Raw genomic sequence first — 24098 nt, 5'->3', positions numbered from 1 at the left:
CCCAGGACTGGTCAGCACTGCATTCCATTGTGCATGGGGGCCAACTCAACAGCAGCTAACAACAACAACCCAGGTTCTGCAGGTAGGGGTCCCTTCCATAGCCTCCTCTACCTCTTCTAATCCCCACCAGCCCTTCGTTCCCACTAATTTAATGGTGACTTTTTAAGATTTGTGCCTGGAAAACGATGCTGGGTCTGACTCTCAGCAAGCACTTCCTCTGTTCAGCATCTTAAATCACCATCTCATCACCAACAGAGTTGCCTTGGGAAAAATGCAGCTGCCCATCTCCCAGTGCTCAACTTCCCCACCACATTCAACGAAGCCAAGGGACGAGCCATTTCCACATCAGCTTCTGGGTCAGTTTTGACTCAACTATGTCCTTCTACAAGTATTTTATTCCTATTTTATCAAATCTGTCATTATTAAGAATAGATAAGAGTCAGAAGAGAAGGAAGATTCATTATTACTGTGATCATATGATCTGCTGAGTACTCTTCAGTGAGTCATCTTCCCTCTGAGATTTTTGTATTTGTGAGTTAAGAGGGTTGAACCAGATAAACTCTATGCTGACATCAGTAGATCTGCCAAGTGCCTGCCAAGTGCCCCCCATTCCACCTCACCTTCCTCCTACCCTCACTCCAGGTAGATCAGAGTGCTGGGCCTCTTGTTTTTACACTCTGCCTCTGGAAGTGAAGCTAATGCAAATGGGATTTTAGGACTCACACACTTTAGCCCTTGCAGCTGGTAGTGAACGTAAATCATCCACTGCCCAAATGCCCTATCTTCAGGCAGGTAAGATAATATTTTCCCCAAGATGTAGATAGGAAAAGTGCGGTCCAGAAATGCTAAATGATATGCACAAGGTTCCCAGCTGTCCTAATAGATGATAACAACAGGATTAGAAGCCAAGCCTTCCATTTCCTCTCATTGTTCCCTCTCCACACCACCACAATTGCTATGAAAGTGCACTATATCGGTTGTCAGCCAAAGCTTTAAAATGTATTAAAAAAAAAAAAGTTGCCATCGATTTCTACTCAAGGCGACCCAATGTGTGTCAGAGTAGAACTGCGATCCATAAGGTTTTCAATGGCTGGTTTTTTGTAAGTACTGTAGATCGCCACGGTTTTGTTCCAAGGAGCCTCTGGATGAACTCGAACCATCAACCCTTCAGTCAACAGCCAAGCTCGTTAACCATTTGCACTACCCATGGACTCCTTAAAAGGAATTACTAAATATAAAATCAAGTCTTTATGGAAGCAAATTGTAACTAAAGTCCCTTAATATTTATAATTTATGATCAAAAGGCAGTAGTAAATGCTTTGATAGCCAACCCTTTACCAACTAGAAAGCTACAGAAAACTGGCATTTTCTCCCCTATAGACAATCTATTTTATGAATCTAGAAACCAGAAACCGCATCAGGGCTACTCACAATTAATGGCAAAAAAGTTCCAATCCCACATATACGGTGCCTCTGGAGAAGCTCTCCATTCTGCTAAACCACAGGTAATCTTGACATTTACGTATGTGTTTATAGATCTGCCAATTTTTAATAAAAACCTGTGGAACTGAATTGTTCTATTTATCTTCAAATTTTCAGTGCCATTGCTATAAATAGAAAATAGTTTATTTTAAAAATTCAAGTGCTTTTTTAACATTAAATTTAATTTCCCATATGTGTATAAGAAGCTCTTTCAGGTTGAGAAAATGCATTTGAATTACCTAAGCCAAAATGATCATATTTTCCTCACTAAGTAACATAAAATTTTCTAGAAATGTGCTCACAGAGAAAAATATCACTCCAAACATGTAATGAAATTCACACTTAAGAATCCTAACATTCACTTTAGGGATGATTCTGCTCTTGCATGTGTTCAGTCTCGATTCATTTAATCCTGCTACAAAATCAACACAAGCCACCCAGAGAATTAGTCCTTGGGATTTTAAAGTATATTAAAACACACCACATAGCTAAAAGCAGAGGTCATTCCAAGTCTAAAGCATCTGAACATCCAAGCTCTCTCCTTCCACCCTACACTATAGCAGGATTTTGCAGGAAGAGCTAAACAGAGAAGTGGTAGGTAGATTAGTTCTCCCAGAGGAAGGGGCTGGTGTTCTCACCTACTGGTACTGATCTGAAGAAAGTGAGGCATCATTATGCCACCACTAAGACATGAAGTCATTGCCAGTCTTCTCTTTCCTGGCAAGAAGCAGATTGTTCCTTCCAACTATCTTAAGGCTGAGTCCCACAAGCCCTTTAGCCTTGAGAATGTGTCTTGCATCAACTCAGCCTCCACACAGCTTCACAGATTACCTACCCAGATAATGGCCCAGCCAGACTATGTATCTTGTACCCTCTGTAATCTGAGGCAATGAGGGCCCGCTGCTGAAGGAGGCTGAAGATTTACCAGATGAACTGCCTTATCTTGATCCATCTGGGGTGTCAACTAGGAATAGGATAAAGGAAGAACAATTCCCATGGAATACTTAAACCAGATAAGAATTTGACAATTTCCTTTGTGATGACTTCACATCCTTGTTTTTTTAAAGAAGAAAATGACTTTAACAATCCCAGTGGCTCAATCCTGTTGCAACATGTCCTAGGCATCCATTCAGACAATGGATGTTTGGGCATGTCCTGATTCCAGTACATTTACAGGGCATTTATCTTCTTTTAATTCCCTGAATTGCCCTCAAGATTAACAATTCAATACAGTGCAATTCAAAAATAATCACTAGTCCTTGTAACTACAACAGGCATCTAACTACCTCAGCAAATCCAGGCGAGGATGACTATGGAAAACCGAAACCACTGGTCACCTCCAAAATTCATTTTAGCAAAGAAACAACTTATTTCTTTTTTCCAATATTTACAAAAAAAGCAAACTTGGGGAGAAATGGCATTCCTGTTGCCAGGAGTTAGGTAGCTATGAAACAGCCAAAGAAAGGGCAGCAGCAGATGATTGAAAAGTGCCCATAATTAGAAAATCGATAGGTACACACTTAGCAATTGTACTCTGAGTGAAAGATTAACTACAGAGGTGACAATGGATGGCTGTTTTTGCAGTCCACCACCCCGAGTTAGTGACTTGCACCACTCAGACACCTGGTTCTCTTGAACTCCACATGGTCTCTCCACATCCAGGCACTGACATGCATTGCCTCTAAACCTCCAAAGGCTCTAAAGGATAGGAACAGCACGCTCCCTCTGTTCTGCACATCAGTCATGCTACTTCCCACCCATTTAATTAGTCTTCTGTTGACCACCCACATTTGTAACTCAGCTTAAAGACATAACAAGGTCTGAGACTTGAGGGATGTACCTGACTCTCTCTCCCCTGCAGTGGTAGTGGAATCTGATCAGCTAAACCCATCTTCCCTGGGTCACCCATAAAGGCACTAACCTCATCCACGTTTTCAAAAGCGTTGATGACATCATATGGCAAACAGGACAGAAGGTCAATCACAAACCACGTCTTCAAGTAGTTCATGCGGATGAGTTTGGGGTCAGAAATCACCTCCCCAGCTGGTCCAACAAAGGTGGTATGAAAATTCAGCACAATGTCCACCAAGAAGATGACATCTACGATGCTATCCACAACCAGCCAGGCCACATTGTTCTGCCTAGTTTTAAAGGAAACATTGTAAGGGACCAAGATGGCTGTGTAGAAGGTTAAGATCAAGATGATCCAATCCCACGTGGTCTTAAAAACACAGTAATGTAAGATGATGTGAGGAGGAGTCTTTGGTGCCTCTTGCTTGTACTGGGGAAGGATGTCTGAGCCCAGCTGCAGGACCTGTTCAGAAAAACATGGCGAAGAGAAAACTAAGTTAGGATTTAATTACAAGCATCTGACCAGCAGGCATCTGTCACTGGCAAATATTCATATCTTTCTAGATGGATCATTAAGTCCAAGAACAAGTACTCGAGTAGTATGGGAGAATGGAAGTGAACGTTGTTGTTTGTTGTCATCACTCTGACTCATCTGTGACCTTATCTATAACAGAATGAAACATTGCCCAGTCCTATGCCATCTATGCCTCTCACTGAGGATTTCCTTCATTTTCACTGATCCTCTGCTTCACCAAACATGATGTCTTTTTCTAGAGAGTAGTCTTTCCTGATGACATGTCCAAAGTAAGCAAGCCAAAATCTCCTCATCCTCACTTTTAAGGAGCACTCTGGTTGTAAAGTGAATACGTATACAATAGAAATATTCATAATGAAACAGCAACAAACTATTACTGGGTTACTCTGAGCAAAACACTGCACTAAATACTTCACATACATTTATTATCTCGCTTAATTCCAAACACAATCTTGTTTTATTAACCAATCATTATACTATGTTACAGCTGAGAAACCTAGACTCAAGAGAGTTAAGCAGCTTTACTCAACAAATACGTATTGCTCTGTGCCAGGAACTGTTCCAGGCACTGGACATACGTACAGCAACAAAGGAAACAGCAAGATTCCTTCTCTCATGGAGCGCAGTCTAGAGACAAATAATCAAGATAATTTCAAATAGTGATAAAAGCTACATATGAAGGAGAAAACACAGTTGATAGAATGTGACTTGAGGAGTAGGAAAGTGAGAGTGTTTGAACTAAAACTTGAATGACAAGAAGGAACCAGTCATTCAAAGTCCTGTGGAAAAGTATCCTAGGTAGAGTGTAACTGATGTAATGACCCCGAGGTGAAACAAGTATGATATTTTCAGGAAGAAAAAGAAGACCAGTGTCATGGATTAAATTGTGCGCCCCCAAAATATGTGTCAACATGGCTAAGCCATGATTCCCAGTATTGTATGATTGTTCACCATTTTGTCACCTGATGTGATTTTCCCATGTGTTGTAAATCTTACCTCTATGATGTTAACGAGGCAGGATTAGAGGCAGTTACGTGAATGAGGCAAGACTCAATCTACAAGATTAGATTGTGTCTCAAGTCAATCTCTTCCGAGATATAAAAGAGAGAAGCAAGCAAAGAGACAGGGGGACCTCACTCCAACAAGAAACAAGAGCCAGGAAAATAGTGTGTCCTTTGGACCTGGGGTTCCTGTGCTAAGAAGGTCCTCCACTGGGGAAGATTGACGACAAGAACATTCCCCCAGAGCCCACAGAGAGAGCAAGCCTTCCCCTGGAGCTGGCACCCTGAATTGGGACTTCTAGCCTCCTAGACGATGAGAGAATAAGTTTCTCTGTTAAAGCCATCTGCTTGTGGTATTTCTGTCATAGCAGCACTAGATAACCAAGACAACCAGTGAGGTTGAAGTACACTGAGGGTCAGGGAGGGATGCTAGATAAACTCAGAGAGGGAAGCAGAGACCACACAGGGCCTAGTGTGTCAGGGTAAGGAGTTGGATTTTATTCTCAGTACGACCGGGTGTAACCATAGGGTATTAAGCAAGGGAATAATAATCTTATGTGTATCTTTCAAAGATCACCCTGGCTGCTGTGCAGATAATGAATCAGGGCAAAGGCTTAGAAGGAAGAATAAAATTATAACAGCCTGGGCAAAAGATGGGAGTGATGGAGAAAAGAATCTCTGATTTTGGGTATATTTTTTAAATAAAGCCAATTGGGTGTACTGATAGCCAGAAAGTGAAGAAAAGAGAGCAATTAAGGGCATCCACTACTGTATTCCAGGAATCCAGCATGGTGGCTGGTCCATAACAGGCACTAAAAGACTGTTTTTAAGTGAATGAATGAACTCCAAGTTCATACGAGAGAGAGATGGAGTCAGAATCCCAAACTCTGTTCAGAGAATTCAAAATGCATGCTATTCCTCATCAAGATTACATTTCACTGGGTCATTCAGGCTATTAAGGAGGCAGACTCAGTTCAGGAAGAAGTCTAGAGAAGTCTGGCTACAAGAGAGAACCAAGCATGGGTTTTGCCCTCAATAGTCAAAGGCAAAATGCTGTGCCTTCTGAGCAGAAAGGATCCCCCGGCTGCTCCTCTGTGCCACTGACAGGTTTATAAATCTCTGAGTGAAACTCCTCCTGGTATCACAGGAAATTCTTTTTTCCTACAGGAGGTGAGGATCCTATATTGAATATAAAATAAGCTGCCCATCACTGCTCCACCTATGGTTGGCCCTAGCCCTGACAAAGTTGGAAAAGAAAAGCTGAAAATCCACGGAGTTAACTAGTGTGCATCTCTGGGGAGAGGAGTGGTTTCCACCTCCTCTCATCAATGCACAGAACTCTTCTAAGGCTGGGGTTTTAATTTCTCTCTCATGAAAAGAATCTTAACAAAGTGTAATTAAGGAAGCTTGGGCCATGAGACCTCAGGCAGGAAAGGGGCTTGAACTCTAAGAATAAAGCAAATAAAATCAACTGAATGAGACTTCTGCTTTCTGAATGCAAATATGGTTCAATATTTGAAAATTAATCAATGTAATCCACCATATTAACTGGTTAAAGAAGAAAAATCAAATGATTATATAAATCAATACAGAAAAAGCATATGATAAATGCAATACTCATTCATGATGAAAACTCTCAGAAAAGTAGGAATAGAGAGTAACTTCTTCAAGTTCACAGAGTATCTGTAAAAAACCTACAGCTTACATTATACTTAATGGTGAAAGACAATGTTTTCCTCCTAAGATAAGGAACAATGCAAGATATCCACTCTCACCACTTTTATTCAACATAGAACTGAAGGTTCTAGTCACTGCAATAAGTCAAGAAAAAGGAAATAAAAGGTATCTGTTATAGATTGAATTGTATCCCCCCAAAATATGTGTTGTAAATCCTAACCCCTATACATGTGGATGTAACACCATCTGGGAATAAGGTTTTTGTTGTTAAGTTAATGAGGCCATATCAGCATAAACAAAAAAACTAAAACCAAACTTGCTGCCATTTAGTCAATTCTGACTCATAGCGACCCTGTAAGACAGAATAGAACTGCCCCACAGGGTTTCCAAGGAGCAGCTGGTGGATTCAAACTGATGATTTCTTGGTTAGCAGCCAAACTCTTAACCAGTATGCCACCAGGGTTTCCATATTACCATAGGATGTGTCTTAAAGCAATCACTTTTGAGATATAGAAAGAGCAGATTAGGCACAGAAGCAAGCACACACAAATGGGGAAGTTCCATGCCACACAAAGATCACCAAGAAACTGACGACCAGAAGCTGAAAGAGACAAAGATCTTCCCCCAGAGCCAACAGAGAGAGAGCCTTCCCCTAGAGCTGGTGCCCTGAATTTGAACTTCTAGTCTCCTAAAATGTGAGAAAATAAATTTCTCTTCATTAAAACACCCACTGTAGTATTTCAGTTACAGTAGCACTAAATAACTAAGACAGCATCTTAATCAGAAAGGAAGAAATAAAAAACTATTCCTATTGAACACAATAGAGAGGCCCAGATGGAGCAGGAGAAAGGTGGGGTACAGAATTCAAATTCTAGTCTTTTTAGACCAGACTTAATGGTCTGACCGAGACTGGAGGAACCCCAGACAGCATGGCCCCTGGACTCTCTGTCAACCCAGAACTAAAACAATTCCCAAGGCCAACTCTTCAGACGAAGATTGGACTTGACTGTGGGACATAAAATGATACTCTTGAAGAGTGTGCTTCTTAGCTCAAGTAGATACATGAAACTAAATGGGTGGTTTCTGTCTGGAGGTGAGATGAGAAGGCAGAGAGGGTTAGGAGCTGGTTGAACGGACATGGGAAATCAGTGGTAGAAGGGACGAGTGTACTGTCACAGTATAGGGAGAGCAATTAGGGTCACATAACAATGTATGTATAAATTTTTGTATGAGAGACTAACTTGAATTGTAAGCTTTCACCTAAACTACAATAAAAAAATTAAAAAAAAAAAAAACTATACCTATTAGTAAATGACATGATGGTCTACATAGACCATTCCAAGGAATCTACAAAAAAAGTTCTAGAACTAATAAAAGTGAATTCACATGATACAAGATGAACATTAAAAAAAAAAATCAAGGTATTTTTATATATTACTACGAACACCAAAATTAAACAATACCATCTACAATCTCTCAAAAACAAATTTAGGTGTAAATATAACAAAGCATGTATAAGACTTGTATGCTGAAAACAACAAAATACTGATGAAAGAGATCAAAGAAGATATGAATAAACGGAGAAACATACCATGTTTGTACATTAGAAGACTCCACGTACTAAATATGTCAATTCTCTCCAAATTAATGTACTGGGTTAGAATAATTCCTATTAAAATTCTAGCAAAAATTTTTGTAGATATAGACAATATTATTCTAAATTTTATATGGAAAAACAGAAAAAAAACTAGAATTGCTAAAACAATTTTAATAAGAGGAATAAAGTGGAAAAACAGTCCAACCGATTTCAAGGCTTAGTGTAGCTACAGAAGTTAATGAGTTGGAATAGACTTGATAGCAATGGGTTTCAGTGTTTTTGGTTTGATATCAGAACAGGGATTGATCTACACAGATCATTGTAACAGTATAGAGAACCCAGAAATTGATCCACATAAATATGCCTAACTGATTTTTTACAATGTTGCAAAAATAATTCAGTCGAGGAAAGATAGCCTTTTCAACAAATGGTGCTGGAGCAAGAGGACATCCATAGGCAAAAAAAAAAAAAAGCCCTCAACCTAAGTATCATACCATATACAAAAATTAACTAAAATGAATCACAGACTAAAATGTAAGACATAAAAACATAAAACTCCTCAAGAAAAAGCACAGAAAAAAATCTTCAGAATCTAGGGCTAAGCAAAATGTTCCTAGACTTGACACCAAAAGCACAATCCATAAAAGGAAAAATGGAAAACTTTTGCCCTGCAAATGGCTCTGTTAATAAGATTAAAAGACAAACTATGACTGGGGGAAAATATTCTCAAACTACATATCTGACAAAGGACTAATATCTAGAATATATAAAGAACTCTCAAAACACAACAGTTAAAAAAGACCAAATAATCCACTGAACATTTTGATCAAAGATTCTACAGAAGAATCCTGATCAAAAGAGGGAAAATGCAGAACAGAATTTTAAATTCTTACGGAATCCAAAATTTCTGGAGCCATTCAGGCTGGATGAACCCCTAAAACAGTTTTCCTGGGAAAATCTTTAAACCTTAACCCTTAAACCAAACAATAGTTTAGCTTAATTAGTAAAGAATGTCTGTCATGAGTGTAGTGCTCTTTTAAAGAACTATCTATATGGGATCAAACCGACAAAAGCCAATCAAAAGTTTAGATAAGAAGCTTAGGGGACAGCGAGTTTATGTTAATAGAGGAGGAATAATTTGGAAAAGGAAGGTGACATTGGCTGCACAACTTGAAGAATGAAGTTGGTGTATGTTTTGCTGTGTATATTTTCAACAACAAAATATAAAATAAAATATTATTTAAAATCCAATTAGAAAAAGGGCAAAAAAAATTAGACATTTCATCCAAGAGTTTTTTGTTTGTTATTTTTATTGTTAGGTGCCATCGAGTTGCTTCTGACTCATGGTGACTCTATATACAACAGAAACACTGCCCAGTCCTGTGCCATCCTAACAATCATTGCTAAGTTTGAGCCCATTGTTGCAGCCACTGTGTCAGTCCATCTCACTGAGGGTCTTCCTCTTTTTCGCTGACCCTCTACATTATCAAGCATGATGCCCTTCTCCAGGGTCAGGTCCCTCCTAAAAACATGTCCAAAGTATGTGAGATGAAGTCTTGCCATCTTCACTTCCAACAAGCACTCTAGCTGTACTTCTTCCAAGGCAGACTTATTCGTTCTTCTGGTACTCCATGGTATATTCAGTATTCTTTGCCAACACCATCATTCAAATGCATTAATTCTTCTTCAGTCTTCCTTATTCATTGTCCAGTTTTTGCATGAACACAAGGCAATTGAAAACACCATGGCTTGGGTCAGGCGCATCTTAGTCTTCAAGGGGACATCATTGCTTTTCAACACTGTAAAGAGGTCTTTTGCAGCAGATTTGCCCAATGCAATACCTTCTTTGATTTCTTGATTGCTGCTTCCACGGGCATTGATTGTGGATCCAAGTAAAATGAAATCATTGATAACTTCAATATTTTCTCCATTGATCATGATGTTGGCTATTGGTCCAGTTGTGAGGATTTTTTCTTTCTACTAAGGTGTAGTCCATACTGAGGGCTGTAGTATTTGATCTTTATCAGTAAGTGCTTCAAGTTCTCTTTGTTTTCAACAAGCAAAGTTGTGACATGTGCATATCACAGGTTGTTAATGGTCTTCCTCCAGTCCTGATGCATTCTTCTTCATATAGTCCAGCTTCTCCGATTATTTGCTCAGCATACAGATTGAATAAGTCTGGTGAAAGGATACAACCTGGACTCACCTCTTTCCTGATTTTAAACCATGCAGTATCCCCTTGTTTTGTTTGAATGACTGCCTCTTGGTGTATGTACAAGCTGCCCATGAGCACAATTAATTGTTTTGGAATCCCCATTCTTTGCAATGTTATCCATAATTTGTTAAGATTCTCACAGTCTAACACGTTTGCATAGTCAATAAAACACAGGGAAACATCTTTCTGGTATTCTCTGTCAAGATCCATCTGACATCAGCAATGATATCCCTCATTCCACGTCCTTTTCTAAATCCAGCTTGAATTTCTGGAAGGTCCCTGGTGATGTACACTTGCAACCATTTCTGAATTATCTTCAGCAAAATTTTACTTTTGTGTGATATTAATGATAGTGTTAGATAATTTTCCGCATTTGGTTGGATCACCTTTCTTTGGAATGGGCGCAAATATGTATCTCTTCTAGTCGTTTGGCCAGGTAGCTGTCTTCCAAATTTCTTGGCACAGATGAGTGAGCGCTTTCAGTATTGCATCCATTTGTTGAAACATCTCAATTGGTATTCCATCAATTCCTGAAGTCGTGTTTTTCATCAATGCCTTCAGTGCAGCTGGGACTTCTTTCTTCAGTACCACTGGTTCTTGATCATATGTCACCTCCTGATATGGCTGAATGTCGACCAATTCTTTCTGGTACAGTGACTCTGTGTATTCCTTCCATCTTCTTTTGATGTTTCCTGCATTATTCAATATTTTGCCCACAGAATACTTCAGTATTGCAACTTGAGGGTTGAATTTTTTCTTCAGTTCTTTCAGCTTGAGAAATGCCAAGCATGTTCTTCCTCTTTGGTTTTCTAACTCCAGATCTTTGCACATTTCATTATAATACTTTACTTTATCTTCTTGACCCGCCCTTTGAAATCTGTTCAGCTCCTTTCCTTCATCATTTCTTCCATTTGCTTTAGCTATTCTACAATCAAGAGAAGTTTCAGAATCTCTTCTGACATCCATTTTGGTCTTTTCTTTCTCTCCTGTCTTTTAATGACCTTTTACTTTCTTAATATATGATGTTCTTGATGTCATTCCACAACTTGTCTGCTCTTCAGTCATTAGTGTTCAATGTGTCAAAGCTATTCTTGAGACGGTCTGTAAATTCAGGTGGCATATGCTCAAGGTCATACCTTGGTCCTCCTGGACTTGTTTTAATTTTCTTCAGCTTCAACTTGAATTTACATATGAGTAATTAGTAGTTCCACAGTCGACCCCTGACCTTGTTCTGATTGATGATATTGAGCTTCAACATCATCTCTTTCCACAGATGTTGTAGATTTGATTCCTATGTATTCCATCCGGTGAGGTCCATATTTGTAGTGACTTTTATGTTGTTGAAAAAAGGTATTTGCAGTGAATAAGTTGTTGGTCTTGCAAAACTCTATCATGTGATTTCTGGTGTCGTTTCTATCCCCAAGGACATATTTTCCAACTACTAATCCTTCTTCTTCGTTTCCAACTTTCATATACTATTCACCAGTAATTATTGATGAATCTTGATTGTTATGTTTGGTCAACCTCAGACTGTTGAAGTTGGTAAAAATCTTAACTTTTTTCATCTTTAGCATTAGTGGTTGGTGTGTAAATTTGAATAACAGTCACATTAACTGATCTTTCTTGTAGACATAGGGATATTATCCTATCACTGACAACATTGTACTTCAGGATAGATCCTGACATGTTCTTTTTGACTATGAAGGTGATGCCAATACTCTTCAATTTGCCATTCCTGGCATTGTAGACTATATGGTTTCCAATTCAAAATGGCCAATACCAGTCCATTTCAGCTCACTAATGCCTAGTATATTGATGTTTATGTGGTCCATTTAATTTATGATGACTTCCAATTTTCCTAGATTCACACTTTGAACATTCCACATACCAATTATTAATGGATGTTTTAACTGTTTCTTCTCATTTGGAGTCATGCTGTATCAGCAAATGAAGGTCCTGAAAGCTTGATTCCATCCATGTCATTAAGGTCAACTCTACTTTGAGTAAGCAGCTCTTCCCCAGTCGTATTTTCAGTGCCTTCCAACCTGAGGGGCTCTTCTTCTGGCACTATATCAAACAATGTTCTACTGTTGTCCGTAAGGTTTTCACTGGCCAGTTTTTTCAGAAGTAGACTGCTGGGTCCTTCCTCCTAGTCTTTCTGGAAGCTCCAGTGAAACCTGTCTACCATGGGTGACCCTGCTGGTATTTGAAATACCAGTGGCATAGCTTCCAGCATCACAGCAACATGCAGGCCACCATAGTATGACAAAATGACAGATGAGTGGTGGCAAGAAGATATACAGATGACAAATAAGCACATGAAAAGGTGTTCAACATCATTAACTATTAGGGAAATGCACACCACAATTAGGTATCATTACATACTGAACAGAATGGCTAAAATAAACATAAAGGCAACACTAAATGCTGACGAGGATGCGGATAAACTGGATCACTCCTATATTGCTAGTGAGAATGTAAAATGGTACAGCCACCTGAAGAAACATTTTGGCAGTTTCTTAAACTACTGAACATTCAACTACCATACATCACAGCAATTGCACTTTTGGGCGTTTATCCAAGAAAAGTGAAAACTTATGTCGACATAAAAACCTGTACGTGAATATTTATAGCAACTTTATCATAATAGCCAAAAACCAGAAACAACCCAGATACCCTTCAGTAGATGGTTAAACAAACTGTAGTACATCCATACCATAGAATACTTACTACTCAGCAACAAAAAGGTACAAACTATTGATACACACAACAACCTAGACGAATCTTCAGAGTTTGGGGGTAAAAAACAATGCCATAAGGTTACATAACGTATGATTCCATTTACATAACATTCTTGAAATGACAAAATTATAGAAATGGAGAACTGATAGGTGGTTGCTAGGGCTTGAGGAAAAGGTGAGGATAGGAGAGAAGTGGGTGTGGCTATAAAAAGGCACTGTGGTGATGGAAAAGCTATATATCTTGACTGTATCAATGTCAATATCCTGGTTGTATTGTACTACAGTTCTGCAGAATGTTACTGTTAGAAAAACTGGATAGAGGGTACAGGGATCTATCTATATTATGTCTTAGAACTGCATATGAGTCTACAATTATCTCAAAATAAAAAGTTTAATTTTAAAAATATCAATTGAATATAGATGATTCATAAGCATGTCTTGAGAATGCAGTCCTGGACATTCATCTACGGGAAGGGCAAGGGAAAAAGTAGAGAGGTTATTTAGGAGTTTTTTGGGACTGTTTGCAAGATACAGTCTGAGTGATGAGATGATTCAGCAAGAACTCAAAAGAATCAACACATAAGCAGCCACCTGCTGACTGCAAACCAAATTCTTCTAGAGCACTGTGGTTCTTGGTGATAAACCCTCAGAAAGAAATGCCCTTTTGGAGAAAAATGGCCATTCCTGTGACAGTATGCTAAAATCCATAATTATTTCTAAGTGGATTTTTCCATTTTGCTGCTTTGCATAAGTCAACTGTGTCTTCATACATCACCCAAATGCCAGCCTGACCACAGACTCCACTGCTGCTATTCCTACAATGTGTGCTCAAAGGGGGTGGAGAGAATCACTAGGCTAGCGAGGGAGGATTGTTGGGAACTTGTATTCATCTTCTCTCTTTCCATCTCTAGCATGGGGCCTCTAAATTTGAACTGTAGGGTATCTGCACTATGGAAGCAGATTTTGATGCTAAGACTTTTGATTGGGATAAACGTGACAAATTCTCTTTCCAAGTCTTTATGCTAAAGACTACAAATGATTCATGTAAGGCCAAGCTTTTATAGTCTGACTTAAGATCCCATATATTTCACTTTTATCCTAACTCTTTAGTAGTTATAACGACACTACGGAAAACAGAAGTTGATCTATGTTAGATGCTCAGTAACATTTCAACATAACATTGCAGAGAAACTGAGCTTCACCAGACATAGTGATAGGGTGCTCTTGGAGAAAGACGTGGTATAGCCAGTCCTCTCTCCCATCTCTCTTCTGTGCTTATTGATATATGAGCATGTATTTCTAGTTTCTTCCATTTGATTAATCTTGTTATAATGGAAGCTTCAAAGGGCAGAAAGCTGGCAGTGATTTCAGAATGTACTTCCTAGCAGTGGGCTTGTGTCTGTCTTATTCCTCCCTCAGACTCAGAGCTCTCCAAAGGCAGGTACTACATCTCCTAGTGTCATATGGAAGTTCCTGCTCTCTCTAGTGCTCCCCCTAAAATATTCAGCTCCGGGCTGTGCCCACAGGAAGTGCTCATTGCTGGCTATTATTGATGAGGCCCAAGAATGTTCATCTTGAAGACTGATTCCAGAAGGAAAATAGAATTACTTTTTCCCTGAATGAACAACAGGAAAATCAGACTGACTAATCTACCATATTTCTCTAGCACTTTTACTTTCAAAGTCCTCTACTGTATTTTTGAATCCTTATATTCACCTTGTGAGTGGGTTCCACAGATGGGAAAATGGTGGCTCGGAGAGGTGCAGTGACTCACCCTGAGTCATACAAGGGGTGAGTAAGCAGAGAAGCTGGGAGTAGAAGCCAGTCTTCCAGCTCCAAACCCCCAGGTCTTTTCACTAATACATTTGTACAGCCTGAAATATATTTTCATAGCACACTGACATACATCATCACATCTCACTCCAACCTCATGAGACAGGAAGGCTGGCATTTTGCTTATTTTACATGTTGGTAGAATAGGCCCACAAGGGGAATGGTTTGTTTAGAGTCACATTGCAAATGAAACAAAAACTTAAGCCCAAGTCCAGTTTCTTAGTCCAATGCTTTTCTTCTGTTATATACTGACTCTTGACAAATGACTGCTTTTCTAAAGGACCTCTGAATGATGGCAACATGACATCCTGTCATCTTAGAAAACCAGCTTCTGGTGGAAGGCACCATCTCCAACTGCAGATCTTTTCCAGGGCTTCCAAATTAATCTGAACCAGTCACATTTGGCCAGAGCCTGTCTCTCTTAAGAGTAACTCCTCCAGTCCCCAAACCACACTTAGCTACGTTAAGAAGCAGGACCAAACTACATTACCCCTAAAACTCTTCTGTGTCAAGTGAACGTCACCATGCAAAGCGATTTCTGCTAAATGTGGTTAAGAGATAATATCTCCCTCTAATCTCTTAAGTCCTGTTCTCTGCTATGTTTCACTTTTAGCTTATGTCTTTGCCTTACGAATCACTGAAAAAGTAAAACCAGAGAGAGGTTCCTGTGCCTGCCAGTGGCCATATATCTACAAATCAGCCTCCATCCTCAAAACGTCCTCCCCTATCAAAGACCAATTCCTTTCATGTGCTCAAAACTTCATCTTTCCCCTACCTCCTCAAGTACTTTAAATGCCCATCCGCATAATTATTCCCTCTCTTTTCTCCCTATCAACCAGGATCATTCCATCAGCATCTTTAGATATAATCAATTCCCCCTTCTTGCTACAACTCTTTGTTGTTTCCCTTCATAGAAAAACTTTCTGAAAGTTTTAAACACAATGTCTCCACTTTCTCCCCTCTAATCACCTTCAACACACCCCATTCTGACTACTGACTCCACTGTCCCAACAGCTGTTTTCAAGATCACCAATAATCTCAATGTTGCAAAATTCAATGGACTCATCCATTCTGATCTGTCTCACCCTCTCAGCAGAATTTTTTTTGTTTTTGTTTTCTGACATATTTTATTCTTTTTCCTTCTTGAAACACTATTCTTGTTTGGCCTTCTTAATGCCACTCTCTCCTGGCGTGGTACCATGAAGGTACACTGCTCAGATCTCCCTTCGAGGGCACCTGCTGCAGGAGGAGAGATGACTATCAGCCTCCAGCTGTCACCCATTCTCATCCACTGTGCACACACACTGAGGTCCTGCTTCCTCTGCGTTGTTCCCAGCTCATGACTGAGTACAGGGAAGGGACAAAGCTAGGCTATTTCTGCCCAATACAGGACTCCTCTAAGGGGTAGTCTTCTCTCAGGAACTCTCCACTGGCCTGATCAAGATGTTCTGACAACTTCACCTCAGTCTAAAGCTCCTTCTACCCACTCTTCTTTCCTTGCCTCTCTCCTTTCACAGAAGTGAGACATTGATGGTGGCCTGGAGGCTTTCAGTCCTACTCCTGCTCCTTCTCCCTTTTATCCTTCACAGGCATTTACCCCAATACATTTCTTGCATATCTAATACTGATTTGGCCTCTGCTTCTTGGAAGACCTAACGCGACAGATGTGGTTTTCCACCTACTTCTTTGGAAGCTCCTTCTCAGTCTCTTGGCTGCCTCCAACTCTTCTCCTTGACTTTCAGAGCTTGACCCTGAGCCAGCTTCTTTTTTATACTCTCTCCTTAGGCGGTCTCATCCAGTCTCATGGTTTAAGTACCATTTGCATTCTGATAATGTATGTCTCCAGCCTATACTGATGATCTGCTTCAGACTTGTGTATCTAATTGTCTCCTTACCACATGCACTTCAATGCCTCACTGGCATTTAAACGTTAATATTCCAAAATTGATCTTTTGCTTCTATTCTCCAAACCAGTTCCACCCCATCATGCTCATCTCATTAAATGGCATGACCATAACCCTTATCCTCCAGAACTATCCATCAGGGAGTTCTGTTGTTTCTATCCCTCAAATATAACTCAAAAAACAAACAAACCTGTTGCCATCGAGTTGATTCTGACTCACAGCAACTCTATAGGATGAGGTAGAACTGCCCTGTAGGATTTCCAAGGGGCACCTGGTGGATTCCAACTGCCCACCTTTTGGTTAGCAGCCGTAGCTCTTACCCACTATGCCACCAGGGTTTCCAATATAACTCAGGATCCATTTATTCTCCAACTCACTTTGGCAGCTCTAATCCAATGCACCATCCTCTCTCACTGCAGCATGACAAGACTTTCCTCTCTTCTTTCTCTCTCTTCTCTTTTTTTTTTTTTTTTTTTTTTTTTTTTTTAGATTCTGGGGTATTTACATTATATACTTGGCTTGCATTTGTGGCTCATAGTATATTTCTATTAGACAGCATGGGCTATCTAACATAACAAGTAATCAAAAGCATTTGCAAATAAAAATATGCCTGGAAAGAATACTCTGGAAAAATTCTAGATATCTGAACAAGATGAGTGATATGAAGTGAAAAAGAAAAATAGATCATACACTCCGCTATGCAGAGGGGGTTGAGCTGCACAAGAAAGAGAAGCTGGGGTTCCACATAAGTTGTATTAAGCTTATCTGTGCTGGAAATAAATATGAATTTGAGTTCTGAATCAGGAGAGTAGGAGAAGAATTTTTGAGACAAATGGGTATGAGCTGGTTAAACTTGGATGGATAAATGTATAAATTAGCCTGGAATACCTTACAACCCGCTTTTCAAAAGTCAGTAAAAAAAACAAAAAGGCAATAAACCTAAAGGACAAATATTAAGGGACAGCAGATAATAACAAAATTTTAGGAAAAGAAATAAGACAGACAAGTAGCAAATAAGCAATATGTACCTATTTCAGTTCTTGCCCCCTTCAAATTCATATATCATATAGCAACTTGTATTAAATCATGTCACTTCCCTGATCAAAACTCTCCAACTCTTTACACTGAACTTCAAATAAGGTCCACGTTCTTGCTGTGACCTACTAGCCCTGCCTATCTTTCCAACCTCACTTAAGCCCCTTACCCCATCAACTGGCCACAGTCTTCCATACTTGCTTTCTTTTAGTTTTGCAAAAACACAAAAACTCTTTTCTTACCTTGGAGCTCAGAAAGCTCATCCGCTGCCCTCCACATGGATGGGTTCTTCTCAGCCCTCAGGTCTCAGCATAAATGCCATCTCCTCATGGAGACCTTCCCGGACCACGCTATCTGAGCTAAATTCTCCACCACCTCCCTTCCTCTATTACCTTTATCATATCACCAGATTTGTTTCTTTTATAGCAGTCACAAGGAATTGTAATACCTGTTTTTGTTGTTTACAGATGACTGTCCCACTAGATTGTAAGCTCCATGAGGACAAGGCATGTGTCTCTCTTTTCACCACCACATACTCAAACCCTAGCACAGTGCCTGGCACACAGTAAGTGCTTAACAAGAACCACTTGAATAAATGAATGACTGGCTGAACAAATAAAGCTATAGAAAATAGAATCAAAATAATAATATAATTCTTGACAAAAATACAATGTCAAGAATGTTCTTAAGAACATTATAATAGCTATGATATAGAGAATATTATGTCACAGGGCCTTATTTAGGTACTATATTTATATATGCACCACCATGAAGAAAAATAAGTAAAGATCAGAGTCGAAACATACCATATAACAGCATAACAGTTCCCAACAGATGCCTTACCCAGGAGTGAGGGTATTATGGTATCAGTTATCATTTACTGAATGCTTACAGTATGCCAGGCCCTGAGCTAATATTATCTTATTTAATCCTAACAAGTCTGTGAGGATCACCCCTGTTTTACAATGAAGAAACTGAGACTTGGAGAAGTAAAGGAACTGTCCTAGACTACAAAGCTTTAAAGTGGTACAGCAATGTTCAAAACTCAGAGCTTTAACTCCAGGTTTGTCAAGTTTAACTCCAGGTCCTTGCTTTTAACCCCTGTGTTCTTGTGCGAGGTTCTGGGCTGAGCACTTTACATAAAAATATAATTTAATCCTTACAATGACCACGTGAGGTAGATATAGGTCTCTATTTTAAAGATAAGAAAATATGATTCCAGAGAGATTAAGTTTCCCAAAACCACAAAGTTAATTAGGTAGTGAATCTAGGATTCAAACAAAGTCTGAGTCCAAAGCCCTCATTCTAAATCAGCATTCTCCAGTGGAAACACGATATAAGCCACAAATAAGAGTCTCAATGTAACTTTAAATATTTTAGTAGACACATTAAAATAAGTAAATGGAAACAGAAAAAATTAATTTTAATATTTAACCCAACATACCTAAAATGTAATTGATATATAATTAATAATTATTATTAGTACAATTACTGTAATTATTAATGTTATTTTTTCATACTAACTCTTTGAAATCTAGTGTGTGTATTACACTTACAGCACCTCTCAATTCAGACTAGCCACATCGCAACTGCTCAACAGCCACATGCAGGTAATGGTTACCATATTGGACAGCACAGTTCTAAACCATTAAGTTATACTCTGGCATAAGAATATACTGAACTCACTTAAACGTATGTAGACATCTCTCTCAAAAAGAGATTTGTAATGAATAAACTATTCGTACACCAGACAACAAAAAGCAGATTTAAAAAAATGTGAGCCTCAGGCACTCGTGTATGTTTGCAGACATGTGTGTGAGAGACGAGGAGGTGAGACCAGGGAGGACATGTAAGAGAACAATGGGGAGCCACTTGGCTGGGGGGATGCAGACACAGTAAGTCAAGATACTGCTCTTTTGCAGGCTTAACTTGGCAGAGCCTTAGCCTGGGAACCCCCATCTAGGCTTAATGGCTGATCAGCCTTGGCAAGGGAAGGGTTTCCATTTCCTCACATGAAAAATGAAGTTAATACCACCTACACAAAGGTACTCTGAAGATCAAATCAGATTATAGCTATAGATATGGATATGTATGTATGTATATGTATAAATCTTTTTAAAAATTTACTTACAAAGTAAATTATAAGTGGTTAAGAAAAGCTAGTATTTTTGTGCAAATAAAGAAAAAGATTAGTTCAAGAGATTCTGTATGAGAATTAGGAAGGCTCTAGCAATCAGCTCATGAAGCTTAGTATCTTCTAGGTATACATAATTTTACCTAAAACTAGATTTATTTGCCAGAAAAAGAAAAAGTGCCCTCACAGATTCTATCTAGCTACATGAATTCTATGGACCCTTATGGAGTCCCTGTGTGGTGCAAATGGTTAACACACTCAGCTGCTAACCGAAAGTTTGCAGGTTCAAATCCACCCAGAGGTGCTAAGGTGCTTTATTCTAAGGAAGAAAGGCCTGGAGACCTACTTCCAAAAAATCAGCCATTGAAAACCCTGTGGAGCACAGTTATCCTCTGACTCACATAGGGTTGCCATGAGTCAGAATCGACTTGACGGCAACTGGTTTGGTTTGTTTTTGTTGTTGTTGTTTTAATGATTTCCTAATAAAAACAACTATTGATTGAGTATATGCTGACACATGGACACCAAAAACAACCCACAAGAACCCACAGCTTAGAACATCAGAGAGATGTGCAAACAAATTACTGAAATATAATGCAACATGTGCCAAGAGACGCATGTGCAAAAGTAGAAGCAGAGGAAAAAGGACAGTTAATTAACTTAGGTAGTCAGGAAAGGCTTAGATGTGAGGTGACTGTCAGTGTCTCCCTTGATAAATGTGCCACAAAAGTCAGGAAGGGCATTATTTGCAGACAAACAGTACGCGCAAAGGTTCAGATGTATAAAGGAAAGTGGTGTAAGAGCTCAGTGTGCGAGGGGCCTGGTGTGGCTGAAGCAGGATGTGATTTCTTGCTTTTGCTTTTGTTTTGTTTGTTTTGGGAGTGAGTATAGAGAGTGTAGCATTGGAAAATGAAGTAAATACAAAGGGGCCAGGCCTTGATGTGCCCTTTACTCAAAGCTAAGAATTTTAAGTAAGGGAGGCTCGTAATCAAATTATCCTCTGCTAAAGTGGAGCAAATGGTCAAGCGCTTGACCAATTGCTGAAAGGTTGGCAGTTTGAACTCACCCAGCAGTGCCTCAGGAGACAGGTCTGGCAATATGCTTCCAAAAGGTCACAGCCTTGAAAACCCTATGGAACAGTTAGACTCTGAATCGACTTGACGGCAACTAACAACAACACGGCAATAGGGCAGTGACGTGGAGGAAGGACAAGAAGACAAGTCTGGAATTGGGAGGTATGCTATAAGTCTGCCTTAGGACTCCAGGTAAGAGACGGTGCAGGCTTGGACTAGGGTGTAGCAGTGGGCAAAGTTACGAGCTTGAAAACTTGGCCTATCTACCATGGCCAGGACAGGCCCTAACAAGGGTGGGGAAGACAGTAGCCTCAAGATCACCACCACACAGGGAGTTTCAGCCATCACCTCCCTGGATTACAGTAACAGAGAAAGTGGAGTCACACATAGAGAACTTCCTCTTTGAGAGTGACCCTGGGGTACTACCCAGTCCCACGACATTGGCTTCACTGGTCACTTAGGATGCAGAGAGACACACACACACACACACACCACCGTCACTATTACCTACCACAATGGCCTCAAACATTCCTCCCTCTGCAGGTGAAGGGAAATCTTGGTTCTCTGAAGTCCTTACTCCAGGCACACCCCCTGGCTATATCTATATGCATGTTTCTTTCCCTTTCCCCAAGTACAACTCCACAAAGCTCTCTTATTTAGAAATGACTTGGATTTTTACAACTGCAAAGTAAGGAAAAACTCAGTCTTTGCCAGATGAACCACCCTCCAAGGGAAAGGGAGCGGTAAATGTTAACGAGGCTGGGAGTGGAACTGTAGTCACAAAATAAAGCCTGATTTGGGGCTTCATAAATCCCCAACAAAAAACTGCTTAACTCCTGCAGCCGTAAATACCCTTCTCAATAAAACAGGCAGGCACTGTTTTTAGGACTTTTTTCATGGTGCATTTGCTCTTCAGTGGAACAGATACAAGCAGTGGGAAGGAATTAGAAGTATTAATCCATACACTTGATGTTATAGTCGAATACCAACCCCATGGCACCTTCACAAACATAATCCTGTACTGAAATGCAACCGGGCAACAATCTGAGTTTTCCTCCTGTTTTGCTGAGAAGTACTTCAGCTGTATTTTTTTTTTAAGTTTTTTCGGGTTTTATTTTTTACTTTTGTTTAGAAATATTCAGCTATATTTTTTAATCAAGATTATTAAGAATTGGCTTCTAGGCTGAATCACAGAAACATCGTCATCATTATCAAGTTAGTTACCAATAGTTTTCAATTAAACATGATCAAAAGAGACAATTGTCATGAGGTTAGGAAGAGGTGAATGTGGAAGAGAACCAACGTTTACTGAGGACCTACTTAGTGGCAGGTGCTGGATTAGGTGGTTGCTTCCTTTCTTCATTCATTTAATGAACATTTATCAAGCACCGACTATGTGTCAGCCATTGTGTTCCATGGTAGGGATCTAGAGTTAACAACAGTGACACTGCCCTGCCTTCATGGACCTTACATCTAGAGGAAGAAACCAAAAAAAAAAAAAAATCATGGCTGTTGAGGTGATTCCAACTCATGGTGACCCCATGTGTTACAGAATAGAACTGCTCCAGAGAGTTTTCTTGGCTGCAATCTTTACAGAAGCAGATCACTAGGCCTTTCTTCCGTAGAGCAGCTGGGTGGTTTCCAACCGCCAACCTTTAGGTTATAGTCGAGTGCAAACCTTTTGTGCCACCAAAGGACCTGCTCTAGAGGAGGAGGAAAACATTAAACAAAGCTTTCCCAGTTTCATAAATGCTCAGAGGAAATTATACACGGCTAGGAGAACTTCTGAGAGGGAGGGTGAACTGGTCTGTGCTGGGTAGGCAGTTGAGAAAGGCCTCCTGACGGTATTTGATACCCACATCGAAGCCTGAAGAATGTGTAGGAGCTCTCCCAGCCAAGATATGGTGTAAGAGCTTCCAGATGAGGGAAGGACATGTTTCCAAGGCCCAGGGACAAGAGAGAATTTGACAAGTGTGAGCATACACGAGCTGAAGCTGAGAGCGAGTGACAGGCTGCCAGGTGGGGCTGGAGAGGTGAGTTGTACATTGAAGTCAAGAGGTAAATTTTAAATTTACCCAAAGAGTACCTGGGAGACATTAAAGGATTTTTAAACAGGTGTAATAAGCTCAGATCTGTCTTTCAAAGCATCACAAATCCTCACAACAATCCTCCAGAGTAGGTAGTATCGTTATTATATGAAGATGAGGAAAGATAAGTGAAGTTAAGTGACTTTCACAAAGTCACACAGCTGGAATGTAGTAGAGTTTTAGAGGAGGATTCAGGTCAGTCTGACTCCAAGTCCCCTTCTCTTTTCATTACATCATCCTGTCTATAAATAGAAAAAAAAAAAAAAAAAACCTGCAGAAAAATCTCTAAACCTCATTTTAGCAGATCATTTATAATCTTTTCAAGAAAAGCAAGTGCAGAGTTGATCCTTGGCCTTACTGAATATACGAGTTCTCCCCTATGCGCCTTGAGTAAACAAAGTTTATTCCAATAAAATAAACATATACACAAAACTATTCTCCTGGAAATAAACAAACAAACAAACAAAAAAAGAAAACAAAGACCCCATTCCCCAGACAAGAGAGAGCTGATCAGGTGGGCCCCCTGACCCCATGTGCATACGGAGCAACGTGGCTCAGCACAGGCCCTCAGGGCTGGAAGGCACCAGGAAGGCCATTTGTCCAGCCATACTTCCCAAATTCACCTTCAACATGTACCACGTGGTCATCAAAACACCTCCAGGGACAGCAAACTTACTATCTACAAGCACAGCTTGTTCAATTTTGAGACATTTCTGTGTATGTAAAAAGCCTGTTTATGAGAAGCAAATGAGCTCTATACCCAGATGTTTGAGGCAAAAGTTCCTGTTGCCACAGTTACTTTACTTTTCAGCAGTAGATCTCCAGAATGAGGAGTCATTTGAGCATTATCACTTTTTCCTGTGTCTCAAGAGCCAAATGAAGTCAGCACCTAAAAAGCAAAACATGGAGCAGGAAATCTCAATTTCAGGGTAC

General features: G+C 39.8%; 1 protein-coding gene across 2 annotated transcripts in view; it reads right to left on the bottom strand.

Annotated features, from left to right (window-relative positions):
* KCNH1 (potassium voltage-gated channel subfamily H member 1) overlaps positions 1–24098 on the bottom strand; it is a 636098-nt gene that overhangs the window by 492447 nt on the left and 119553 nt on the right. The window contains exon 6 of one of the 2 annotated variants that reach the window (XM_004375180.2): positions 3404–3796. In XM_004375180.2, coding sequence (XP_004375237.1) covers positions 3404–3796 — 393 coding nt within the window. Of the gene's footprint in view, positions 1–3322; positions 3797–24098 lie in introns of both variants that reach the window. The other variant, XM_004375179.2, reaches the window with a different exon arrangement.

This window comes from Trichechus manatus, unplaced genomic scaffold (genome assembly GCF_000243295.1).
Source record: "Trichechus manatus latirostris isolate Lorelei unplaced genomic scaffold, TriManLat1.0 scaffold00035, whole genome shotgun sequence".
Classification (NCBI taxonomy): Eukaryota; Metazoa; Chordata; class Mammalia; order Sirenia; family Trichechidae; genus Trichechus; species Trichechus manatus.
The sequence above is the reverse complement of the archived record's forward strand: the minus strand, read 5'-3'. Positions and strand labels throughout refer to the sequence as shown.